We start from the raw sequence: 27,531 nt of genomic DNA, 5'->3' as shown, positions 1-27,531 counted from the left end.
GCTCTGCAATCCTGGACTGCTCCTCTCCCTGGGGTGAAGCTGCTGCCTGCTTTTGGAGACTTTTGCTGGTGGTGCCTACGGCTTCTGAGGTCTGTGAGTGCTCTGAGACTGGTAGGTGCATTGCTGGGACTTGTGGTGCTCTGCTGTGGCGCCAGTACTCTGCTTCTTGCCCTGTGTGCCTCCTCTGCTACAGCCCTTGAGGTGGGCCTGTGACTTTTTACCTTTTCTCTGTTGGGCCCTGCTGACCATGGGTGGCCCCCGAGGCAGCCAGAGGCACAAGAAATCTAAACTGAATGTTGAAGCTCCAAGACCAACCTCGGATAAGGATGCCTCCTCTGATGAGGGGTCCTCCCGTTCTGGGGGCCCCTTGCACCTGGGTCCCGGCACCCAAACTCCGTTGGCTGCTAAGGTGTCTGAGCAGGCGGCGAAGGTGCTGAGCCAGTTCTCACAGGATCCGGATCGCCCCGGGGGGTATCTACTGACCCTCCGCTGTCTTTCTTCGAGGGCTCGCTGTCTCCTCAGCAGCAACAGTCTCCTGCTCGTTCAATGTATGATGCTGTGGCGCTGGATCAGCAGTTTTCTGAACTTCTAGCTGCTTTTACATACTTTCAGTCCGTCATGGTGACCAAGGTTGATGAGCTGAGGCAGTAGTTTGCTATTCTCCGACATGAAAACACAAAAGATTTGTGAGCGCACTGTGGAGGTGGAACGCAGAGTTTCTACGCTGGAAGATACCCTGCACCTGCTCCCGGAGAGGGTTGACTCGCTGCAGAGACAAGTCAACGGGGTGCTGAGCTGTCTGGATGATATGGAGATATCATGTGGGCCTCCCTGAAAAAGTTGAGGGGCAGGATCCTGTGCAGTTCCTAGAGGATTGGCTGAAGGAGATTCTTCCGGCAGACACTTTTTCTCCTTATTTTTCTGTTGAGCGGGCTCACAGAGTCCCGGCTCAGCCTCCTCCACCTGGCGGCCCTCCTTGTCCTTTCCTGGCCAAGCTGCTGCATTTCAGGGAAAGAGATGCCATCCTCAGGGCTGTGCGCCTCAAGGGCGAAATTATTCGGGATGGAAGCAGAGTGTCCTTTTACCTTATTTTTCGGTTGAACTTCGCAAGGAGCGGGTGCAGTTCACGGAAGTCCGGGCGAAGCTGAGAGCCAAGGGCTATCGTTATTCAATGCTGTATCCTGCACGCCTACGAGTGGTAGATGGGACTTTCACCAAGTTCTTTACCTCCCCGTCTGAAGCTCTTCATTGGATTGATGCTGCCCCTCCTGCCAGACAACCGGACTGAGCTGTTCTATTCTGGCCTGCTGATGACTATTCCTCGTGAAAGTTTGTAGCTAGATGATAGGGAATTAGCTCCTTGTGCAGGGCCTCCGTAGGTTCCTGTATCCATAGGTCCTCTTGGATCAGTTTTTAGTTACCGGCCGTATTAGTTTTTGCTGGGGTGGTGGGAGGGATTGGGGTTAATTAGGCTACTCTTCCTCGGGCACCCGTAGTGGTTCCAGTTTTGGGTATAGGTCTGCACTGTGTTAGGGATTATCGGTTTAGGGTTTCCCGGTTAATGTTAGACAGGGTCTACATGGGGTTGTTTAATTCTTGCTATGTTGCATTTGTTTTTCTGTTCTGTGTATGTGCTATGTCTGTGTATGCCTGTCTGCTGGATGAATGGGGTGTGGGTGGTCCCGGTGCTCGATCCTCCCTGGTCCTGAGTTGGTATCCAGATGGGGACTTTGAAGGTGGTTAGCTGGAATGTTAGGGGGCTCAATTCCAAGTTTAAGAGGGCCCTTAGTCTTGATTTTGTTAAGAGTCAGTCTCCTCACATTATCTTCTTACAAGAAACTCATGTTACTGGCCAGAAGATCCTGGCCTTGAAAAGGGCCTGGATTGCGAGGGGCTACCATGCTACCTATTCCACGTATGTTAGAGGGGTTTCTATGCTGATTACCAAATCCCTGCCATTGACTGTCTCTCGGGTTGCCTGTGATCAATTCGGGAGGTTTGTCCTTGTATATTGCTCTCTGGGGTCTGTCTCTTTTGTTCTTGCTGCTGTGTATGCCCCCCCCCCCCAATTTCAGGTCTCAGTCCTGGAGCTCATTACTAATGAACTGCTTTCTTTTCCCTCTGACCCTGTCCTCTTTGTAGGAGATTTCAACGTGGTTCCTGATCCAGTCCTCGACCGCACCACAGTTGCTGACCACAGCTCCTCTGCGTTTAATACCTGGCGGTTGGCGATAGGCTTGACCGACCTCTGGAGGTGGAAATACCCTGCTGGGCCCTCTTTCTCCTTTTATTCTGTGGCCCATAGGTCGTTTTCTCGCATAGATCTGGCTTTGGCATCCGAGGATCTTCTACCGGCAGTAAGAGACGTTTCCTATACCTCTAGGGGGATCTCAAACCACTCTGCCATAGTGGTAGTTCTGCACCTTGCCCCTACCCCTCCCTCCCGCATATGGCGCATGCACCCTGGCTGGCTACAGGCTGAGACGGTTGTGGAGGCTTTAGGGGTAGCTCACACTGACTACTGGGAACACAATACTGACTACCCTGAACCTTTAGTGCAGTAGGACGCGTACAAGGCCACGATTGGGGGAGCTTTCATTGCGGGAGTTGCAGGTCAAAGGAGGCTTAGGAGCGCACGGTTGCAGAAGGTGGGGGTTTTGGAGGCTGAGTACGTTCGGAATCCCGTCCCCTGAGAGGGCATGTGCTAAGGTACAGAGATCTTTGCTAGTTGCCCAGAAAGATAGGGTTCAATTGAAATTAGCGGATAGGGAGGCTGCCCTGTTCGAATTTGGTGATAAGAATGGTAAATTATTGGCTTATTTAGCAAGGGCTACTCGCCTGACGGCCTTTATTCCCTGTATCGTGGGAAGTGACAGGGTGGTAGTTAATGATCCTCAGGGGATAAATGCAATTTTCCAAGACTTTTACTCTTCCCTATATGTTGCCTCCTCTATGCCCTGTCAGGGGGAGGTTTTCTCCTCCTTGCAGGATTTGTCTCTTCCCGCGCTTGGGTGGACTCAGGTGGAGGCATTAGATGCCCATTTTCCAGTGGAGGAGGTGGCTCAGGCTATTAAGGATCTCCCTAGGGGGAAGACTCCGGGCTTGGATGGGATGGTAGGCGATTGGTACAGGATGAATGAGGAGCGTCCGGCCATTATTCTGTGTAAATTGTTTCACTCCATTGCCACTGCTGACGCCCTTCCAGATTCTATGAGAGAAGCGCTCATTGTAGGGCTTCCTAAACCCGGGAAGGATCCAGTGCTCCCTGTATCCTATAGACCTATTTCCCTGCTGAATGTTGACATCAAAATTCTGGCCAGAGTACTGGGCACTCGATTGTATGGAGTTATTGGTACTATCATTCATCCTGACCAAACGGGGTTCATGCCAGGTGGGCTACATATATAAATGTGAAACGTCTGCAGTTCAATATAGCAGCAGTAGATAGGGGCTTTCCCTCGGGGGTGGTAGTGAGGTTGGATATCTATAAAGCCTTTGATTCAGGTTTTTTGTGGCCTTATCTCTGGGAGGTGCTAGGGTCGTTTGGGTTTGGTCCTCGCTTTTGTGCATGGGCTTGCCTGCTGTATGATCAACCTATGGCCCGGATCTGCACTAACTTCGATGTTTCTGCCCCATTTTCCCTGAGTCGGGGGACTAGGCAGGGGTGCCCGCTCTCTCCCTTTTTATTTGTGCTTGCGATAGAGTCATTGGCAGCTGCCATACGGAGGGATCCGGATAGTAGCGGCATTCTTATTGCGGTCTATTGTGGAAAAGGTCTCCCTATATGCTGATGATACTCTGGTATATATGGCGGATGCTGAGGGTTCCCTACTGTCACTTATGGATTTGCTTACCAGATTTGGTGCAATTTCAGGCCTGCAGGTTAACAGGGCCTTATCCTCCCGAATGGCGCTTTCCAAGGGGGTCCCTCTCCCATCCTCTCTCCCGGCTGGGGTGCAGGTGGTGCCTCATTTTCGAGTGGAGGTTACTCTATCCCTGTTAGACTATATGCCTCTCAACTTGGAGTCACTACTGCACTCCACTGTGGAGCGACTGATAGCATGGTCTGCCCTTCCTCTCTCCCTGGCTGGTAGGATCAATTTTTTTTTAATTATTTACCTCCCTAAATTTCTATATCTATTTCACCTGCCCCCTGTCCTTCCCCCCCAAGAGGTATTTCAATGCACAGTGCGATGCTCTGGGATCCTTCTATTGGCAGGGAAAGCCTCCCAGGCTGGGTCGGGCCCTTCTCCAGGCCTCCAAGCAGCGTGGTGGCTTGGCTGCCCCTGATGTCTTAATATTTTCTTGCCTCCCAATTTGTCTATGCAGCGTGGTGACTAGACCTTGATTTGTCGAACTCGGCGACAGCCCTGGCTTGTGCGATTATGGGATCATATGAAGCTCTGACCAATACACTCTACAGGTATCACTCTAGCTCTTCCTTCCCTACCCCTCTGTTAACTAGGTTTGGTCCGTGGTGTCGAGTAAGTTTCCGCAGCCTCTGGTATCTCCTAGGGCACCCCTGTGGGGGAATGTTCATTTGCCTCACCTGCATGGGTTACAGGAGGCCAGTTTTTGGTGGGTTCATGGAGTCAGATTTGTGATCACTTGTTCCGGGAGGATCAGGTTTTCCTATCCTTTGTGGAAATGCAGGAACGTTATGGTGTCCCTGGGAATGCCTTGTTGCGGTTCATGTGCAGTTTGGCTCCCTGGCGTTTACCCCGTTTTTTTCTTAGGTGGAGCTTCTTCTAGGCACCACGGATCTCTCTAAACCTCTCACCCAGTCATATGCCCTTCTCCAGTCACTAGGGCCCTTTCTCCCTGGCCTTTTCTAAATGGGTGGCTGATATCCCGGATCTGACGGAGTGTCAGTGGAAGGAGGTGGAGGGCTCATATTATGCTACTGTGGTCAGCAGCAGAGATAGATATGCTCTGCGGTAGTACTATACCCCTGCTAAGCTTAAGCGTATGGGACTGTCTCCAACTGTTCTCTGTTTTAGATGTTCTTTGGAGGTTGGTTCCTTCTTGCATGCAGTATGGGAGTGCCCTGTTATTGCAGCCTTTTGGAGGGAGGTGATGGGTTTCTTGGCTGACCACCTGGACTTTCCTTTAGTATTTAGCTCTATGGTGTGTTTATTGGGGGTACTGAATGATTTGATTTCCAGTACTCATACGGTTGCTAATTGGGTTCTTGTTGTTTTGTGCCCGTAAGGTGGTTGTCATTACTTGGAAGGATACATACACCCCCCCGCTGTCTCGTTGGATAACCTTGGTGAATAAATATGTTCCGTTGTATGCTCACGCTCTTTATGTTAGTCGTAAGCGCCCTAAGAAGTTTGATATGGCGTGAACCCCCTGGTTGTTGCTGGCGGTGTCGGCTCCGCCGGTTGGATGGAGTCAGTAGGTCATTATAGGATGTTATTGTCTGGTTAGTACTGGTGCTGGAGTGGGGGCGGGGGGGGGGGGGCTGGGGGGTTGCGAGGGGGGTGCCGGGAAGTGTGTCTGTCTGTCTTGGGACTCTTCCAGGGGTCTCGGGGTTGCCCTCTGTGCACATTGATGATCTTTTTGGTATGCCTTATTTCCTTGCTATTGCTTACTGAGGCTCAGTGGGACCTCCGGGAAGTGTTGTTCTGTCTGTTTGTTATCATTACTTGCAAGTAACTTAAATACTTTTAACCCCTTAACAACGCCGGACGTAAATGTACGTCCTGGTGAGCTGGTACTTAACGCACCAGGACGTACATTTACATCCTATACATAACCACGAGCATCGGAGCGATGCTTGGGTCATGCGCGGCAGGTCCCGGCTGCTGATAGCAGCCAGGGACAGGTCAGTAATGGCGATTGAGCAGACCAGAGCAGAAGACGACCGATAATACTGATCAGTGCTATGTCCTATGCATAGCACTAAACAGTATTAGCAATCGAATGATTGCCATAAATAGTCCCCTATAGGGACTATTAAAGTGTAAAAATAAAAGTAAAAAAAAAAGTTAAAATAAAAGTTAAAATGTGAAAAACCCTCTCCCCCAATAAAAACATAATTGTCCCATTTTCCCTATTTCACCCCCAAAAAGTGTAAAAAAAATATTTTATATACATATTTGGCATCGCCGCATGCGTAAAAATCTGAACTATTAAAATAAAATGTTAAGGATTCTGCACGGTGAACGGCGTGAACTTAAAAAAAAGTCCAAAATAGCTGCTTTTTTTTATAACATTTTATTCGAAAAATTTAAAAAAAAAAAAATTATATGGTATCAATAAAAAGTACAGATCACGGCGCAAAAAATTAGCCCTTATACTGCCGCTTAAACGGAAAAATGAATAAAGTTATATGTCTTCAAAATAGGGGGATTTTAAACATACTAATTTGGTTAAAAAGTTTGCGATTTTTTTTTTAAGTGCAACAGTAATAGAAAAGTATGTTAGCATGGGTATCATTTTAATCGTATTGACCAAAAGAAAAAAAAGAACACGTCATTTTTTACCGTAAATTGTACGGCGTGAAAACGAAACCTTCCAAAATTTGCAAACTTGCGGTTTTCTTTTTAATTTCCCCAAACAAATAGTATTTTTTTGGTTGTAAAATTATAACGGACAACTGGTCACGCAAAAACAATCCCTCATACTAGTCTGTGGATGAAAATATAAAAGAGTTATGATTTTTTTGAAGGCGAGGAGGAAAAAACGTAAAAATAAAATTGTCCTTAAGGCCCAAATGGGCTGAGTCCTTAAAGAGTAGCTCCCACCATTTTTTTTTTATTCTGTCCCTACCTATTGCCCATCTATCCCTAACCCCCTCACTGCCTTTAATTTTATTTTTTTTTTTAACATATTAAAAATGCCTTTTTGTCTGCCTGGTAATGTGCTCACTTACCAGGCAGACTTTCCCAGCAGGCGCGACGTCCCTGATGCCTGCTGGGGGGGGGGGGGGGGGACTTCCAACCTTAGTTCACCTATACAGTGTACCTCCAGCTGTTTCACCACAACAGCTCCCAGCTTGCCCTGACATCTATTGGCTGTCAGGGCATGCTGGGAGTTGTAGTGGGGAAACAACTGGAGGCACACTGTGGTGCAAACAGTATATGCGATGGCCGCAGCTGCCGAACATCCCACTCCCCCGAACCCCACCGCCCAACCCGCTCCCCCCGCCCGCCCGAAAAAGAATAAAGTGAAGCCAGTCCTAGCGCAGCACTGCTTAGCAGCAGCAGTAGCGCATTAAATTTTACTTGTCACCTTGTCACCGGGAGCCGAGGCCAGGGAGCCTGCGCGCATTCTCTCTGTTCAAAGCGCTCGTTCCTGCCTGTCTAATTGACAGGCAGGGAGCGAGCGCAGCCTCAGTGAATTAGGACCAATTGCCCGGCCGGCATTGGTCCGAAATAAAACGTGACGTCACGCCAGGCTGCAGCCGGCCACTAGAAGGGAGACCCCTAGTGGCCAGTTTTCAAATGTAAAACTATTTTAATGACAAAAAAATTAATGAATGTATATTAGAGATATGTTATAGTACATAAGTACTACAACATGTAAAAAAAAAGGTTTGGTGACAGTGCCCATTTAAGGGGTTAAAAAAAAGTAAAGCATCATTGAAAAAAGTATGAAATTGTGCAATTTTATGGGGCAATAATTTTTTCAGAGTTCACAACACTGACATGATAACTTTATTCTATGTGTCTGTACGATTCCAAGGATACCAAATTTGGATAATTTTTTTTTGTTTTACGGTTAAAAGAAAAAAAAGAAATTAGAAAATTTTAAAAGAAACAAAACTAAAGTTTGTTCCATGTCATGTTTTGATAACTATCTTTTTACATTTTGCACATACGGAGCTGTATTAAAGTTTATTTTTTGTGCTTATGTGATCAGTTTTTATTATGTTTTTTCTGGGATGTGATCAAAAATCACCAATTTTGGCATTTGGAATTTTTTTTGCGTTAATGCAGTTCCCAGTGTAAGATCAGGAACATCATAATTTAGTAGTTCTGATAATTACACATGAGGGGACACCAAATATCTTTATTGGTTATGGTTTTTTCAGTGTTTTATTTGAAAAATGGGAAAAGGGGGGGTGATTTAAACCTTTATTGGGGTGGGGGTCAAATGATTACTTTTTTTTTTGCCCCCCCCCCCCCTTAGGGGCCTATCATAAGCCATTCCGTTACATCGATCTATGTTAATGGCGTTTAATTGCTAAGGACAGTCTTAAGCAATCGCCGATCCACTGAGCACCAGAAAGAAAGGATACAGTCAGCCACCAATTGTGCAACTTCTCCCACATAAAAAGATGAGAGACCTGTCATTTTCATCAAAGATATACCTCAACTATGAGATAAATAATGAGAAAAAAAATCCATAAAATCACATTGTCTGATTTTTAAAGAATTTATTTGAAAATGATGGTGGAAAAAGTAAGTATTTGATCACCTACAAACAAGCAAGATATCTTCTTCAAGAGTCTCCTCTGTCCTCCACTCATTACCTGAATTAATGGCACCTGTTTGAACCTGTTATCAGTATAAAAGACACCTGTCCACAACCTCAAACATTCACACTCCAAACTCCACTTTGGCCAAGACCAAAGAGCTGTCGAAGGACACCAGAAACTAAATTGTAGACCTGAACCAGGCTGGGAAGACTGAATCTGCAACAGGCAAGCAGCTTGGTGTGAAGAAATCAACTGTGGGAGCAATTATTAGAAAATGGAAGACATACAAGATTACGGATAATCTCCCTCGATCTGGTGTCAAACCCCGTCAAACACCCCGTGGTGTCAAAATTATCACAAGAACTGTGAGCAACAATCCCAGAACCACACGGGGGGGGACCTAGTGAATGACCTGCAGAGAGCTGGGACCAAAGTAACAAAGGCTACCATCAGTAACACACTACGCCTCCAGGGAATCAAATCATGCAGTGTCACACGTGTCCCCCTGCTTAAGCCAGTACATGTCCGGACACGTCTGAAGTTTGCTAGAGAGATTTGGATGATCCAGAATAATATTGGGAGAATTTCATATGGTCAGATGAAACCAAAAGTAGAACTTTTTGGTAAAAACTCAACTTGTGTTTGGAGGAGAAAGAATGCTGAGTTGCATCCAAAGAACACCACACCTACTGTGAAGCATGGTGGTGGAAACAACATGCTTTGGGACTGTTTTTCTGCTAAGGGACCAGGACAACTGGTCCGTGTACAGGAAAGAATGAATGGGGCCATGTATCATGAGATTTTGAGTGAAAAACCTCCTTCCATCAGCAAGGGCATTGAAGATGAAACGTGGCTGGGTTTTTCAGCATGACAATGATTCCAAACACACCGCTCCGGCAACAAAGGAGTGGCATTGCCAACAAAAGTGTATATAACAAAGTATTGAGATGAACTTTTGTTATTGACCAAATACTTATTTTCCACCATAATTTGCAAATAAATTCTTAAAAAATCAGACAATGTGATTTTATGGATTTTTTTTTCTCATTATGTCTCTCATAGTTGAGGTATACCTATGATGAAAATTACAGGCCTCTCAACTTTCTAAGTGGAAGAACTTGCACAATTGGTGGCTGACTAAATACTTTTTTGCCCCACTGTAAATCCCCGTTCTTAGCTGACGATGGGTCCCATAGACTTTAGGGATTACCAACATTTGATGTTTAAATGCTATGATCGTGGCAATTAACCATTCAAATGATGGACATCAGAGCCAGCTGCGATGTCAGTCATTATCGGCAGATGCTAGCTGCTGATAGCAGTGGGCATCTGCTGGTTATGACACGGACCCGACCCGGTACATCATGGGTCGCGAAGGGTTTCATTTCTTGTGACATATCATAACTTATAAAATATGGGGAAAAAAAAGGATAGTGCTTAAAATGTAACCTTTAACCCCTTAAGGACGCAGCCCTCTTTCACCTTAAGGACTGAGCCCTTTTTCGCAATTCTGACCACCGTCGCTTTACGCATTAATAATTCTAAAAACGCTTTTACTGAATATTCTGATTCTGAGATTGTTTCTTCGTGACAAATTCTACTTTATTTTGGTGGTAAATTTTCGTCGTTACTTGCATTCTTTTTTGGTGAAAAATCCCCAAATTTCATGAAAATTTAGCATTTTCTAACTTTGAAGCTCTCTGCTTGTAAGGAAAATTGATATTCCAAATAAATTTTTATTTTTTTTCACAAATATAATATGTCCACTTTATGTTGGCATCATAAAATGGACATATTTTTACTTTTTGAAAAAATTAGGGGGCTTCAAAGTAGAGCAGCAATTTTAAAAAATGTCATGAAAATTGCAAAATCTGAAGGGACAGATGTTACAGAACTACAACTCCCAGCATGCCTGGGTAGTCTAGGCCTGCTGAGAGTTGTAGTTTGGCAACATCTGGAGGGCTACCGTTTGGGCACCACTGTAACACTGGTCTCCAAACTGTGACCCTCCAGATGTTGCACAACTACAACTCCCAGCATGCCCAGATAGCTTTTGGCTGTCTGGGCATGTTGGGAGTTGCAGTTTGGCACCTACTAGGAAGGGAAGCAGTACATATCGCTTACTACCCCCTTCCTTCCTCCCCCACAGTAATTTCCCTACCTGCGCCGTGATCTCCGCTGTCTCCAGCGACGATCGGCGGTCCCCACACATCTTCTTTGCAGGTACCGGCCTCCATCTTCTCCCCCGACATCCAGGGGTGGGCAGAATGGGGGGTTGCCATGGCAACCCAGTGTCCTGCGCTTCCATTGGTCAAAATCAGTTCTGACCAATGGCAGGGGATAGGAGGAGATCGCAGCACTGCGATCTCACTCCTATCCCTCAGGATGATCGGGGCTGTCACTGACAGCTCCGATCATCCCTATTTTCCGGGTGATCGGGTCACCAGAGACCCGATCAGCCTGGAATAGCAGAAAATCGCATGTCTGAATTGACATGAGATTTTCTGTAATCGCCGACATAGGAGGGTCTCAGGACCCCCCTCAGCGATGTGCCGGGATGCCTGCTGGATGATTTCAGCAGCCATCCTGGTCCGGTCTCCAACCGACTAGCAGCAGGAACCAGAATTGACGCTTGAAAAGCACTATCGCAAGCAGTAGTAGCAGGATCGTGATGGCTCCCTGCTGTCAAGCAGGTTCTGCTCAGCACCAGAGCGATAATTAGAGCATCATAGCTGTGAGTAACAGCTCAGCTGTATAAAAGCTCTTTTTACAGGTACTCAAGGAAAGGAAAGTGGCAAATGTTGGTTTTCCTTTTGTCTTCTTTCCTTAAGTATCTCACTCTAAACGTGCAAAGCAACATGGAGGCTGTATATACCAGATGATAGATGTGCAGAGAACCAGCACATGGTTGAATGCATTCCTTCAGTTGTGTACCTATTGTTGCACAAACTTTTCTTGCAGGTTTTCATATTTGAGATTTTTGTACTTTTGTACTATTGCTGTAATACTATATTAACACGCCATCCTGATGACGTCAGCAAATACTAGCTGACAGAAATGCGTTGTAGGCGGTGTATATATATTTTTTCATGTGAAATATTTGGTTACAATCTGAGAGATTTTGCTGGAAATCCTGAGAGTTGGATATTACTCAGGTAATCCAATTTAATAAGCAGTTCTTGTCCATTTAAGACTGTCTTGGACTACTGCTTATTGCTGCATATCCTAATTTATATGGTATGGGACTCACGTATTTGGTGTAGTTTTAGAGAAACGTATTAAAGGTTAAAGGGGTATTCCAGGGAAAAACTTTTTTTATATATCAACTGGCTCCAGAAAGTTAAACAGATTTGTAACTTACTTCTATAAAAAAATCTTAATCCTTTTAGTACTTATGAGCTTCTGAAGTTAAGGTTGTTCTTTTCTGTCTAAATCCTCTCTGATGACACGTGTCTTGGGAAACGCCCAGTTTAGAAGCAAATCCCCATAGCAAACCTCTTCTAAACTGGGCGTTTCCCGAGACAGGTGTCATCAGAGAGGATTTAGACAGAAAAGAGCAACCTTAACTTCAGAAGCTCATAAGTACTGAAAGGATCAAGATTTTTTAATAGAAGTAATTTACAAATCTGTTTAACTTTCTGGAGCCAGTTGATATATATAAAAAAGTTATTTCCTGGAATACCCCTTTAAGTTTTAAGAACTATCCTTTTTTTCATATTTTTTGATCTTGACTGCAGGATAGACCGCACCTAGTGTCGTTTATGGGACCAAACAACAAAAACCCCAAGGGGGGATACTAGGGTCAATTTATTCACAACAATTTTAGGGGAACCCCCCTAGGGGAACCCTAAACTAAATACCCCCCAATTAAAATATACCTTTTATTATTCCATCTAAAATGTAGATTGTGATGCACATAATTGTGTGATTCTGCAAGTGGATGTAATGACACCACCACTAACTTTTAAAACCACAGTTGCCACCGTACTCCTTGACTCCTGTACTTGTCTTTTGTAAGCTCCTGAGTGCTACAGAGTGAGCGTGGGTAGCTCAATCTCCTATCTATTGGGAGCCGGTGGCTACTGCTTGTTAAAATCACCAAAATTTAGCCCTCCCTTCCAACGTTTCACTGGCTCCCCAGCTTCGTCAGGAAAGTATGGCGGCTAATGGCCAGCGGGCGTCTCATACTGCCTTTTATATCATCGCGTCTGACGTTGAATGTGACGGCCGCGGCATGTCATCCAATCAACGGCCGGCTTCAGATAGTTCTGCGTTTCGTTATGATGGCCGTTCGTCCTATCATAGTCTCAATCGTTGGTCATGTGAGTAAACATACTAGACGTCACTAATGGACGCCCGCATGTGATTGGATATAGTAGTATTCCTAAGGGAAGGTCCATGGCACATGTGCCAATCTCGCGCATGTCCGTGAACTTAGACGTGTCTTATGTTCTTTGCATCTCATGCGCAGGCGCCGGTTCCTGCGCATGTCATTGCACTTAATAAATATCCTCTACTATGTGTTACTGACTGCGCATGTCAGTGGACTTAGACATATTGTCAAATTGTATCCTCCAATTCAAATATTAAGCTGGTTCCATCCTGGGTAAGTATCCTTTAACTAGATAGGGTTTGTATCCAATCTTGTGGCAGGTAATATTTACATATGCCACTATTCTGTTGGAATATTTTCTGCCAGAAAGATCTGTAATGCAACAGGGGGGGAGGGGGTTTATGACACTACGAACTTGCCTATTATGTCATCTCCGCTCACTCCCCCTACAAGATACTGTCTTAGATGGACCATGTCAATCTTAATATCCATTAGTTTACCATGACGTCCGTATCGTGTCGTCAGAAACTATATAATAAAGTTCCCAAATATATATTGTTGTTAATATACATTTATGTGTGCACTTATTGTAGTCAAAATGGCAGATATAAATGAGATGCCCTATCGGGTGGTGTAATTATTTATAATCTTGATATTTATTCTAAAAACGCGTGATATGAAAATCCCTCATTTAACCCATGAGGGTGCCTGCAATTAAGTCGGTAGATCCATCTCGCTTCCTCTCTCAACAGGATACCATCAATGTCTCCTTTCCTTGGTCCCAATTTCATCTGGCGAATACCCCAGAAGGTAAGTTCTTTTAAAATATTTTGATGTTTATCTTTCATATGTCTGGCTACAGGTGTGTCCGTAAATGTTCTTATAGTACTCACATGTTTGCCAATGCGACGCCGTAATTCCTGAGTAGTTTTGCCTATGTAGATGAGTGAACATGTACATTGAATCGCATAAATCACGTTTCTGCTAGAACAATTGATGAAGTCAAAAATTGTGTAATTTTTCCCATTTTGAGGATCACTGAAACTTTTAGTCTTGCGTGTATATTGACACATGGTACAGTGACCACAGGGAAAGGATCCTTCTGGTTTATTTGGTAGCCAACTGTTAGTACTAACAGTCTGTTGTGTCAGATGGCTATGAACCAGGATATCCTTTAGGTTAGGACCTCTCCTGTATGTAATGTTTGGTCTCTGGCTTAACCTTTCTTGAAGATCCGGGTCTGATCTAAGTATATGCCAATGACGTTCTAATATACTTTTGATCTGTGTGGTATATGCATCAAAAGTGCCAATACATCTGATAGCATTATCTGGTGTAGGAAAAATAGGTTTGGAGGATAGTAAATCTGTCCTATTGCTCCACAGTGCCCTATTATAGGCAATTCTAAGGTGTCTTTTTGGATAACCCCGATTGGTGAATCTTGACATGAGTTTACTGCTTTCTTGTTGAAATTGATGTTCTTCTGAGCAATTACGCTTTGCCCGTAAATATTGCCCTATTGGTATACTTTTTTTCAATGAGACGGGATGGTGGCTGTTCCAGTGAAGTAAGCTATTTGTAGCTGTGGGTTTACGGTAGATGTTAGTTTGGATATGATTGTTACAATCTATATATATAGTGAGATCAAGAAAATGTAATCTCTTGCCACCAATTTCTGAGGTAAATTTCATACCTATTGAATTGGAATTGAGTTTGTGTACAAAATCCAAAAATAAAGAAACATCCCCATCCCAAAAAATCTAAATGTCGTCAATATACCTCCCCCAATAAAGAATGTGCTCTGTGTAGAAAGAAAATTCATCACCAAAAACAAAATTGTGCTCCCACCACCCCAAAAATAAATTAGCGTAAGAAGGTGCACAAGAAGTCCCCATAGCGGTGCCCTTCATCTGCTGATAGAGGGCACCGCCAAAGAGAAAGAAATTGTGAGTACAAAAAGTAATAGTTGTGTTACAAAGGAATTGTGTCTCGTGAATAAACTATTTTTAGTGTCCAAAAAGCTTGAAATAGCTGTGATACCAAATTGGTGCTGGATGTTACTATATAGATTCGTCACACCATTCGTCTCTACCCTCCCCTCTTTCTTAAAGGACACTAAGGACACAGTTCTTAAAATCACGGATCTCACTGTCACTGACAGCACTCTATTGATGAGTTTGGATGTCGAAAATCTATATAGTAACATCCAGCACCAATTTGGTATCACAGCTATTTCAAGCTTTTTGGACACTAAAAGTAGTTTATTCACGAGACACAATTCCTTTGTAACACAACTATTACTTTTTGTACTCACTCACAATTTCTTTCTCTTTGGCGGTGCCCTCTATCAGCAGATGAAGGGCACCGCTATGGGGACTTCTTGTGCACCTTCTTACGCTAATTTATTTTTGGGGTGGTGGGAGCACAATTTTGTTTTTGGTGATGAATTTTCTTTCTACACAGAGCACATTCTTTATTGGGGGAGGTATATTGACGACATTTAGATTTTTTGGGATGGGGATGTTTCTTTATTTTTGGATTTTGTACACAAACTCAATTCCAATTCAATAGGTATGAAATTTACCTCAGAAATTGGTGGCAAGAGATTACATTTTCTTGATCTCACTATATATATAGATTGTAACAATCATATCCAAACTAACATCTACCGTAAACCCACAGCTACAAATAGCTTACTTCACTGGAACAGCCACCATCCCGTCTCATTGAAAAAAAGTATACCAATAGGGCAATATTTACGGGCCAAGCGTAATTGCTCAGAAGAACATCAATTTCAACAAGAAAGCAGTAAACTCATGTCAAGATTCACCAATCGGGGTTATCCAAAAAGACACCTTAGAATTGCCTATAATAGGGCACTGCGGAGCAATAGGACAGATTTACTATCCTCCAAACCTATTTTTTCTACACCGGATAATGCTATCAGATGTATTGGCACTTTTGATGCATATACCACACAGATCAAAAGTATATTAGAACGTCATTGGCATATACTTAGATCAGACCCGGATCTTCAAGAAAGGTTAGGCCAGAGACCAAACATTACATACAGGAGAGGTCCTAACCTAAAGGATATCCTGGTTCATAGCCATCTGACACAACAGACTGTTAGTACTAACAGTTGGCTACCAAATAAACCAGAAGGATCCTTTCCCTGTGGTCACTGTACCATGTGTCAATATACACGCAAGACTAAAAGTTTCAGTGATCCTCAAAATGGGAAAAATTACACAATTTTTGACTTCATCAATTGTTCTAGCAGAAACGTGATTTATGCGATTCAATGTACATGTTCCTCATCTACATAGGCAAAACTACTCAGGAATTACGGCGTCGCATTGGCAAACATGTGAGTACTATAAGAACATTTACGGACACACCTGTAGCCAGACATATGAAAGATAAACATCAAAATAATTTAAAAGAACTTACCTTCTGGGGTATTCGCCAGATGAAATTGGGACCAAGGAAAGGAGACATTGATGGTATCCTGTTGAGAGAGGAAGCGAGATGGATCTACCGACTTAATTGCAGGCACCCTCATGGGTTAAATGAGGGATTTTCATATCACGCGTTTTTAGAATAAATATCAAGATTATAAATAATTACACCACCCGATAGGGCATCTCATTTATATCTGCCATTTTGACTACAATAAGTGCACACATAAATGTATATTAACAACAATATATATTTGGGAACTTTATTATATAGTTTCTGACGACACGATACGGACGTCATGGTAAACTAATGGATATTAAGATTGACATGGTCCATCTAAGACAGTATCTTGTAGGGGGGGTGAGCGGAGATTACATAATAGGCAAGTTCGTAGTGTCATAAACCCCCTCCCCCCCTTTTGCATTACAGATCTTTCTGGCAGAAAATATTCCAACAGAATAGTGGCATATGTAAATATTACCTGCCACAAGATTGGATACAAACCCTATCTAGTTAAAGGATACTTACCCAGGATGGAACCAGCTTAATATTTGAATTGGAGGATACAATTTGACAATATGTCTAAGTCCACTGACATGCGCAGTCAGTAACACATAGTAGAGGATATTTATTAAGTGCAATGACATGCGCAGGAACCGGCGCCTGCGCATGAGATGCAAAGAACATAAGACACGTCTAAGTTCACGGACATGCGCGAGATTGGCGCATGTGCCATGGACCTTCCCTTAGGAATACTACTATATCCAATCACATGCGGGAGCCCATTAGTGACGTCTAGTATGTTTACTCACATGACCAACGATTGAGACTATGATAGGACGAACGGCCATCATAACGAAACGCAGAACTATCTGAAGCCGGCCGTTGATTGGATGACATGCCGCGGCCGTCACATTCAACGTCAGACGCGATGATATAAAAGGCAGTATGAGACGCCCGCTGGCCATTAGCCGCCATACTTTCCTGACGAAGCTGGGGAGCCAGTGAAACGTTGGAAGGGAGGGCTAAATTTTGGTGATTTTAACAAGCAGTAGCCACCGGCTCCCAATAGATAGGAGATTGAGCTACCCACGCTCACTCTGTAGCACTCAGGAGCTTACAAAAGACAAGTACAGGAGTCAAGGAGTACGGTGGCAACTGTGGTTTTAAAAGTTAGTTTATGGGACCAACAAAACACCCAAAAAAATATTCTTATATCATACCTCATCTCTGAAGACAGAGGCTTGTTCCATACAACCTGGTAGCTGCTGCACGAACAAAGCAACCTGCAAAATAGAGAAAATAAAAGTAGTTAGAGTAGAAAACTTTACTTACAAAGTGAGTCTTTTGCATATTGTGGCAATGGAGTGTTTCATTGTGTTCTCTGGCATGTACAATCATCTCCAGTGCACTCACCCATTTTTTTAATTACCAGACAATGTATTATCAGAAAACGACAGTTAAATGAACTTATTCTAAAAATAATAATACCAGTTTTACGAATATCTACAAAGTGAGATATTTTTACACAGGCTGCTACAGCAGTCACAATAAGCTGACATTTACCATTATCTGCAGCTCACTTTTAGCTTTGCTGTATAAGCTGGGACAGAATATGCAGAATAATGTCACTATCATGGACCAGGGTGGTCAAGATAAGCAACAAGATGGAAAGAATATATATTCCATAAAAAAGTGAATGCTTTGCGTGCATCCTTTATGTCAATCTCCAGGCCTTCCTGGAGACTGTAAACATATATGGAATAATATATGACCAAAAAGTACACATGCTATGCTGTGCTGTCTGTACTAACTAGGAATCATGTTGTTGCAACAAGGCAAATTCCTCTCCTCGGCAGAAACTTTTTTTAAAATATTTTTTTAACATTAACTAAAAAGCACAAAAGAGGACAATATTTACAGTGAAAGCCTAATAATGTTTAAATGATTAACCCTTGTTTGCCCAGAACTCAATCACTCTATAGACCAACTCTTGCAAATGAAAAGTATGCAGAAATGGCGTTTACAATCATCCATAAATTACATAATCTTACTTCTTCAGTATTCCACTTGCTAACAATCTTGGCAGTATATGCGGACACTTCAGGAAGCAGATGGCATTGCTTTTCCCAGCAAAGATGAATGCGATGACCAGGATCAGAGGACAAGGATGTCACGAATACTGACTGATGAAGGGCTTGCTCTAAACTCAGCTCACAATCTGAGGAAATTCATACAATCCCAATTACATTTAATACTCAAACAGGCAGATTTAAAAAAAACAAATAAACAAAAAACTACTTATAAACTGAGGTAAAGAATAAATATCTTTTTCCTCTACTGACCAACACATTATAAAGTGAGAATTCTCTGCAGTTGATATCTTTTAACCCCTTGGGGACCGAGCCCATTATGACCCTAAGGCCCAGAGCGTTTTTTGAACATCTGACCACTGTCACTTTAAACATTAATAACTCTGGAATGCTTTTACTTATCATTCTGATTCCGAGAATGTTTTTTCGTGACATATTCTACTTTAACATAGTGGTAAATTTTTGTGGTAACTTGCATCTTTTCTTGGTGAAAAATCCCCAAATTTGATGAAAAATTTGAAAATGTTGCATTTTCCTAACTTTGAAGCTCTCTGCTTGTAAGGAAAATGGATATTCCAAAATAATTTTTTTTTAATTCACATATACAATATGTCTACTTTATGTTTGCATCATAAAATGTATGAGCTTTTACTTTTGGGAGACATCTGAGGGCTTCAAAGTTCAGCAGCAATTTTCCAATTTTTTCACAAAATTTTCAAACTCACTATTTTTCAGGGACCAGTTCAGTTTTGAAGTGGATTTGAAGGGTCTTCATATTAGAAATACCCCAAATAAGACCCCATTATAAAAACTGCACCCTCAAAGTATACAAAATGGCATTCAGTCAGTGTTTTAACCCTTTAGGTGTTTCACAGGAATAGCAGCAAAGTGAAGGAGGAAATTCACAATCTTCATTTTTTACACTCGCATGTTCTTATAGACCCAATTTTTGCATTTTTACAAGTGGTAAAAGGAGAAAATTTAAACTTTTATTTGTAGCCCAATTTCTCTCGAGTAAGCACATACCTCATATGTCTATGTAAATTGTTCGGCGGGCGCAGTAGAGGGCTCAGAAGGGAAGGAGCGACAAGGGGATTTTGGAGAGTATGTTTTTCTGAAATGGTTTGGGGGGGGGGGGGGCATGTTGCATTTAGGAAGCCCCTATGGTGTCAGGACAGCAAAAAAAAAAACCACATGGCATACCATTTTGGAAAATAGACCCCTTGAGGAACGTAGCAAGGAATTAAGTGAGCCTTAATACCCCACAGGGGTTTCACGACTTTTACATATTTAAAAAAAATTATTTATTTTTTTTCACTAAAATGTTGGTTTTCCCCTAAATTTCAAATTTTTGCAAGGGTTAATAGCAGAAAAGACCCCCCAAAATTTGTAACCCGATCTATTCTGAGTATGGAAGTACCCCATAAGTGGACCTGAAGTGCACTGCGGACGAACTAAAATGCTCAGAAGAGAAGGAGTCATATTTGGCTTTTTGAGAGCAAATTTTGCTTGGGGGCATGTCGCATTTAGGAAACCCCTATGGTTCCAGGACAGCAAAAAAAAAAAAAAAAAAAAAACACATGGCATACCATTTTGGAAACTAGACCCCTTGGGGAACGTTACAAGGGGTACAGTGAGCATTTACACCCCACTGGTGTTTGACAGATCTTTGGAACAGTGGGCTGTGCAAATGAAAAATTACATTTTTTATTTTCACGGACCACTGTTCCAAAGATCTGTCATACACCAGTGGGGTGTAAAATCTCACTCCACCCCCTCATTACATTCCGTGAGGGGTGTAGTTTCCAAAATGGGGTCACATGTGGGTGTTTTTTTTTTTTTTTTTTTTTTTTGCTTTTGTCAGAACCGCTGTAACAATCAGCCACCCCTGTGCAAATCACCTCAAATGTACATGGTGCACTCTCCCTTCTGGGCCTTGTTGTGCGCGCCCAGAGCACTTTGCGCCCACATATGGGGTATCTCCGTACTCAGGAGAAATTGCGTTACAAATTTTGGGGGGCTTTTTCCCCTTTTATCGCTTGTGAAAATGAAAAGTATAGGGCAACACCAGCATGTTAGTGTAAAAAATTTGATTTTTTTACACTAACGTGCTGGTGTAGACCCCAACTTCACCTTTTCATAAGGGGTTAAAGGAGAAAAAGCCCCCCAAAATTTGTTATGCAATTTCTCCCAAGTACGGCGATACCCCATAAGTGGCCCTAAGCTGTTGCCTTGAAATACGACAGGGCTCCAAAGTGAGAGCGCTGTGCGCATTTGAGGCCTAAATTAGGGACTTGCATAGGGGTGGACATAGGGGTATTCTACGCCAGTGATTCCCAAACAGGGTACCTCCAGCTGTTGCAAAACTCCCAGCATGCTTGGACAGTCAATGGCTGTCAGACAATACTGGGAGTTGTTGTTTTGCAACAGCTGGAGGCTCCATTTTGGAAACAGTGGCGTACCAGACGCTTTTCATTTTTACTGGGGAGGGGAGGGGGGCTGTGTAGGGGTATATGTGTATATGTAGTGTTTTTTACTTTTTATTTTATTTTGTGTTAGTGTAGTGTAGTATTTTTAGGGTACAGTCACGCCGGAGTTTGAGCTGCCACGCTAAATTTGCTGCATCTCAAGCTTGCAGCCGGATACTCGCTGTAAGCCCCTGCCCAAGTGAGTGTTCCCTGTACATTCTCGGGGGGGGGGGGGGGGGATGTCAAACCTCCAGTTGTTGCCTAACTACAACTCCCAGCATGTCCTTTGGCTATCAATGCATGCTGGGAGTTGTAGTTTTGCAACAACTGGAGAGACACTGGTTGGGAAACATTGTCTGTTTCCTAACTCAGTGTTTCCCAACCCGTGTGCCTCCAGCTGTTGCAAAACTATAACTACCAGCATGCCCTTTGGTAGTCTGATCATGCTGGGAGTTGTAGTTGGTGGGTAAGTGGACGTCGGCGGCGTTGTTAGTAGCAACAGTGAAGATCCGGTGATCTTCACTGTTGCTGCTAACAGTTTGAACACTACAACTCCCAGTATGCCTAGGCAGCCTTTGGATGTCTGGGCAGGCTGGGATTGTAGTTTTGCAACATCTGGAGGGCCTCAGTTTGAAGACCACTGTATAATGGTCTTCAATCTGTGCACTTCCAGATGTTGCAAAACTACAACTCCCAGCCGAGACTGCCCAGGCATGCTGGGAGTTGTAGTTCTGCAACATCTGAAGGGCCAGATGTTAAAGATCTACAACTCCCAGCATGGGTGGGCAGGCTGAGATGTGTAGTTTTGCAACATCTGGAAGAGCACAGATTGAAGACCATTATACAGTGGTCTTCAAACTGAGGCCCTCCAGATGTTGCAAAACTACAATCCCAGCCTGCCCAGACAGCCAAAGGCTGCCTAGGCATACTGGGAGTTGTAGTGTTCAAACTGTTAGCAGCAACAGTGAAGATCACCGGATCTTCACTGTTGCTACTAACAACGCCGCCGACGTCCACTTACCCACCAACGGTCCACCGCCGCAGACGCTCCTGGTCCTCTGCTCCTCCTCAGGTACCGCACGTCCCCGCCGCCATCTTCTTTCTTCAACCGGTCTCCCCGCACGCCTAGGGGCGGGGAGACCAGGGGAAGTTAACCCTGACCCCGGCCTGAGGCCTGTGATAGGCCATCTATTGTGATCGGCCTATCACAGGTGATAGGGTGCCAACTCGCTCCTATCAGTTAGGATGATCGGGGTAGTCTATGACAACCCCGATTATCGCCATTTTTCCCAGCTGATCGGGTCACAATAGACCCGATCAGGCCAAAATCACCGCAAATCGCCTGTGCGATTACACAGGTAGTTTGTGGCGATCGCCGATATAGGGGGGTCTCAGGACCCCCCTCGACGATGTCAGGGGACGCCTGCTGTATGATTACAGCAGGCAACCCCCATCAGATCACTGCCAGCGCACGCCAGTGATCTGTTTTTGCCATGACGTTCGGGTACGTCATGTGTCCTTAACTACTGGACATGCATGGCGTTCCCGAACGTCATGTGCCCCAACAGGTTAATGGATAGTTAAGGCTTTATTTATCAGAACGGTCTAAGAAAAACTGTTTTTGTTGCCCATAATGTATGTATCAAAGCACAGCTTTCATTTTAACATGGGTTAAGAAAAGGAGATTTTTTTTTTACTTACCGTAACGTCTTTCTCGTAGCCCTTATTGGGGGACACCTTACTGTTGGGTACATGCTCTTGCCACTATGAGGCGCTGACACTAGGAAAAAAAAGTCTGCTCCTCCCTGGCAGGATATACCCACCCACATGCAGTGAGGTAATCAGTTTTGTCACAAAGCAGTAGGAGAATCCAACAAAAGAAATACGTCCGAAGGACCCTAGAAAGGAATCCTGGATAAACAACCCAAGAACCGGAAAAATAGTCCGGAAAAAAGATTAACAAATGGGTGAGTGCGGTGTCCCCCAATGAAGGCTACGGGAAAGAGATTTTACGGGGAGTACAAAAACAATCTCCTTTTCTCGGTCGCTCTTCATTGGGGGACATCTTACTGATGGGATGTACCAAAGCAGTCCCCTAGGGTGGGAAAAACAGAAAAGGAATCAGTCCCGAGACTGAATTCACGTGTCCACAAGGCCTGCGGACAAGCCCCCAGGTTGGAGACACACTAGGCCCAGAAATTGAGCTCCCGGAAGATCTCCTGTCCAAGGAAATGGACTAGGACGCCAAAGGAAGGGCCGTCCTCTTTATAGATCCAAGACACCCGGGTCATACGGAGAGACAAGAAACCACAGGAAAAAAAGAAGATTGAATTGTGCTAAAGAGAGGTCCGGTGCATGAAAGCAAAGACCTGCACAACCGCAGACCCAAAAACCCCTGTCCCAGGGGCCAGCGATGAGCACCCAGAAGGCGACAATAGCCGTACTGGTGTAATGAAGATAGCCTGAACGCGCTCCAACCTGGGAGGAAATGGACCCCGAAGGAAGAAGGGCGACAAACTTCTATGAAGTGAAGGAGTGCAGAACAGAAAAGACTGCCACAACTAATGGTATTGCGGAGAAGTCTTGGCCGGATCACTACACATGCCCAAGACCTGAACCATCACCAAAGCCCAAGGAACCGGGGCCACGCCGGATCCCGCATTTGGAAACACTCAGTGAAGTGAGATATCGGCCTGTAGACAGAGTAGCAGGCATGCAGGTCCAGAGAGGGGCCTGGCCAGGTAGGTAACCCTGTAAACCAGTATGTGGTGCATTGTATAAGGCCCATGGGGAAACATGTGGTGACTCACTTGAAACTACACCATGGCAGTCGGTAACCTGAACTACCGTCCACGGGGTGAAAGTGTATGGTAGTTGACCCAACGTAGTAGTAAGGCATGCGGAAAACAGTCAGGCCGGCAGGCATAGGATTCCTGAGCACCCAGGGTCACTCCCTTCAACCTTCCACATAAAGCGGGGCACTAGAGTGCGGCCTATCCAACGGGCGACCTGGTGGTGTAGAAAAAGCCAACAGACTTGTCCGACTGGTATAAATCCCGTATACCTGTAGGGACCCTACTTCAGATCCCTCACCCAGTCGTGGGGTATGGGGAACCTGGCTATGTCCGCGGCAGCCCAGAGTTCAGAGACCGATGGCGGCGGAAAATGTGTAGACAACAGTCTGGCTGAACAAGAACACCCCCAGGCGTTTGGCGAAAAGGGAACAGTCAGACAGGCGATAACTGTGCCCCTTTGTCATAGGTGGTAGGGTGGGGAGGCCGAGAAACCCCACCCCCTGGGAGATAGAGGGAGGCAGAGGAGCCGTGGAATGCATTCCTGACATCCCGTATAGTGTCTGTGGGACATGCTGGGTCAGTTCTACGTATACCGCGCACAGCAGTGGGGTACAGGAACTCCAGCCGCAAAAACATCAGTCGTGCGACGTGTGACAGGTGGCAGAAGAAAACATGCAGACAACAGTCTGACTTACTGGCATGGATCCACAGTGGACAGCGAGTCACTCTGTCGGGCACCCCACACAGCGGTGAGGCACCGGAACTACAGCCGCAGACACAACAGCCGTGAGATGTGTGATAGGCAGTGTAGTAAACCATGCAGACAGCTGTCTGGCTTACTTGTATGGATCCATAGTGGACAGCGAGTCATAACATCGGGCTCCTCGCACAGTAGTGAGGTAACGGAAGTCCAGTCGCAAATACACCAGCCATATGATGTGTGACAGGTGGTGTAGGCAACCATGCAGACCACTGTCTGGCTTACTGGTATGGGTCCATAGAAGACAATGAGTCAATTTGTCAGCACCTCTCACAGTAGTGAGGCACCGGAACTCCAGCCGCAGATACATCAGTCGTTTGTTGTATGACAGCCGGTGTAGGAAACCATGCAGACCTCTGTCTGGCTTACTGGTAAGGGTCCCTAGGAGACAACGGGACACTCCATCGGACGCCTCACACAGTAGTGAGGTACCGGACTCAGATACGTCAACCGTGTGATAGGTGACCGGCGGAAGTGAAAAACCATGCAGACCACAGTGTGGTTTACTGGTAAGGGTCCACAGTATACTGCAGCCATGAAATAAGTAACAGGCAAGACTACTGTCTGGCATAATAATATCAGGTCCAATCCATGCCCACGCAGTAATATAACCCTGAGGGCCGTGCGCTGGATGAGGGGATCCGTAGCACTAGCCGCGTATGTGATAGCCTGTGGAGAAGGGAATCCCATAGCATGACCTGCCAAGAACACCCCTAGATGGATGGCTAGCAGACCTGACAGATGAGGAATCTTAAAAGAAACCTGAGCGTCTGGCAGGAATGCAAAGAACTTGCTTACTGTATGCCACTCAGTGGTAAAAGGGAACATATTGCTGGAATATGACCCCCGGTTTCAAGGAGACTTGAATCCCTGGTAACAACCCGCCACGGTGGTTTTCATATGCTTCATGACAGGGAGCAACAAGGTCGGATTAGAATAGATAAGGCCGGCTAAGGCTGCCATAGAACTTAAATCACAATACCAGTATTGGCCACAAGAGGGTGCCAAACACCACCAAATGGTCTGAGACACCAAGAAGATATACAATTTTTTTTAACCATGTATTAAAATATGATGTGGGAGGGAACATTGGGCACAGGGTACCCTGCAAGTGCTGTCCGCAGTGACTATAACCGTCAGACAGCAAGCCCCTGGAGAAGCAACCGCTCATAGCAGTGTGCTATAAGTGCCTGCTAAGTTGCTCCGGTATGGGAGAATAACAGGACAGACCTCGAGCTCTTGCGGGCTGCTGTCTCGGGAGCCAAGGCGCTTTTGCGTGTGCCGAGCCCCGGCAACGGGAAAGGAGGGCGGCGCTAGAAACTGCAGCAGCGTGCAAGCCGTGGAGGAGGAGCTGTCTGATCTCCCGACTCGCGCACTGACCGGGGAAAGAAGAAGGGCGGAGCTATGCTGCCATAGTTCCCAGTTAAAAAAGTAGAGGAGGTGCAGTCTGGCCTCCTGGAGTGCTGATTCAGGGCAAAAATAAGGGTGGCGATGTGCTGCCAGGGCCCTGGACTCCCGCCAGCAGAGCAGACCCCTCAGGGAGAAAATCATAACTGGAGGAAGCAAGAACAGCGAGGCTGTTCAGAGGTGAGCCGGCAGAACTCCTCTGGAGGGAGCGGCTGCAAAATGTCAGCGGCTGTCCTCAACAGGACCTAGTATGCACAAAACACAACCTCAAGCTCAGCTTTTAAGTCACCTGCATCACGTCATGCTGCAACAGACAGGATGAGCAGGGAAAATAGGGGGACCCGGACCCTAAGTGCAACCCCAGGCGCTGGCCGTTGGTGGGAAGGGGTTAACGGTGCATTTTGCTCTGCCCCGTGCCCCTTAGCTGCATATGGGGAACAGGTTGCGCCATGCTCCTGAACCCCCACCTTAAAAAAGGAAACAAAAGGGAGTAAAGAACCTAACTAAACAGCCCTTACTAGAAAATAATTTAAAAAGACCAGGTCTGGGGAGCTCCCAGACCTGTGTCTTGCCTCCTGCTGACACTAGCTATAACTGATTACCTCACTGCAGGAGGGTGGGTATATCCTGCCAGGGAGGAGCTGACTTTTTTCCTAGTGTCAGTGCCTCCTAGTGGCAAGAGCATGTACAGCTGTCACGGCCCCTCCGATAGGCTTGCATTGAGAGGGCGGAGCGTGATGTCACATGGGGGCGGGGCCTTGACGTCACAATGCTCCGGCACTTGTGATCGCCAGTAATCGGACCCGGAGCAAACGTGCTCCGCGGACTCATTGTAACAGGGTGCTGCGTGCAAGATCACCAACGGCGGGACCCCCGCGATCAGGCATCTTATCCCCTATTCTTTGGATAGGGGATAAGATGTCTTAGCGTCAGAGTACCCCTTTAAGTCACTTTGGATGTAGCTAATTGTATCCTACATCATTCTCATTAAAGGGGTTGTCCCAAAACTTTTTTTAAAGTATGAGAAAGTAAATGTGAATGCAATAACTGCTAGTACTTTTAGTCCAGGGCCCTATTTTAATTGTCTGAAAACAAAGCTACACAATGTTAAAAATATAATTCATTAGAAAATTTTATACACCGGGGAGGAGGATTTTTCATAATTTTTTAGAGACTAATATTCTGCAATAATTTTCTGTTAGCTGACTTCTATTCATTGCAGTTACAATAAAGCGTGCGCACACACACACACACACACACAACCATTGTGCCTACACAGACTAATAAACCAGCACACAGACTAAATCAAATGCAACAAAAATTAAGGAAAACTTTTTGCCATTGTTTTAAATAAAAAGGCAGAAAAACAGATACCTGTGCCATCTGTCTCTTGTTTGATCAGCTGCAGACGGATATAAGTGTGTGCACCTCTAGAGGAAAAAAGGATTATCAAATTAAAATATGGTGGTTACAGTAAAGTAATAATCAAAATATAAAGATTTATTAAAAACATAGGTAAACCATTGCTGAGGTTAGCTGAACGAATTCTAATGGGGACTGGCATTTGCCAAATAGCCTTGGCCGTACGGTAGAGAGAAGGATGACTTCACAAACCTGCTCTTATTGCGTCACCCCACCCCCAAAGACATACCCATGAGTCTTTTGGAGGGAAGGGGTTAAAAAGTCCAATCGAGACAAAAATAGTACTGTTAAAAACTACAGATCGCAGCATATAAAATGAGCCCTCATACAGCCCTGTATACAAAAAATATAAAACAGTTATAG

General features: G+C 44.8%; 1 protein-coding gene across 7 annotated transcripts in view; it reads right to left on the bottom strand.

Moving 5' to 3' along the window:
• Positions 1-27,531, bottom strand: part of L3MBTL3 (L3MBTL histone methyl-lysine binding protein 3) — an 84,569-nt gene that overhangs the window by 2,450 nt on the left and 54,588 nt on the right. For all 7 annotated transcript variants that reach the window (XM_056557255.1, XM_056557259.1, XM_056557260.1 and 4 more), the window contains exons 19-21: positions 27,121-27,176; positions 18,278-18,444; positions 17,447-17,509 (exon numbers count right to left, since the gene is read on the bottom strand). In XM_056557255.1, the coding sequence (XP_056413230.1) occupies positions 17,447-17,509; positions 18,278-18,444; positions 27,121-27,176 (286 nt within the window). The remainder of the gene's footprint in view (positions 1-17,446; positions 17,510-18,277; positions 18,445-27,120; positions 27,177-27,531) is intronic.

The sequence above is a fragment of the Hyla sarda genome, chromosome 2 (assembly GCF_029499605.1).
Source record: "Hyla sarda isolate aHylSar1 chromosome 2, aHylSar1.hap1, whole genome shotgun sequence".
Lineage (NCBI taxonomy): Eukaryota > Metazoa > Chordata > Amphibia > Anura > Hylidae > Hyla > Hyla sarda.
The sequence above is the reverse complement of the archived record's forward strand: the minus strand, read 5'-3'. Positions and strand labels throughout refer to the sequence as shown.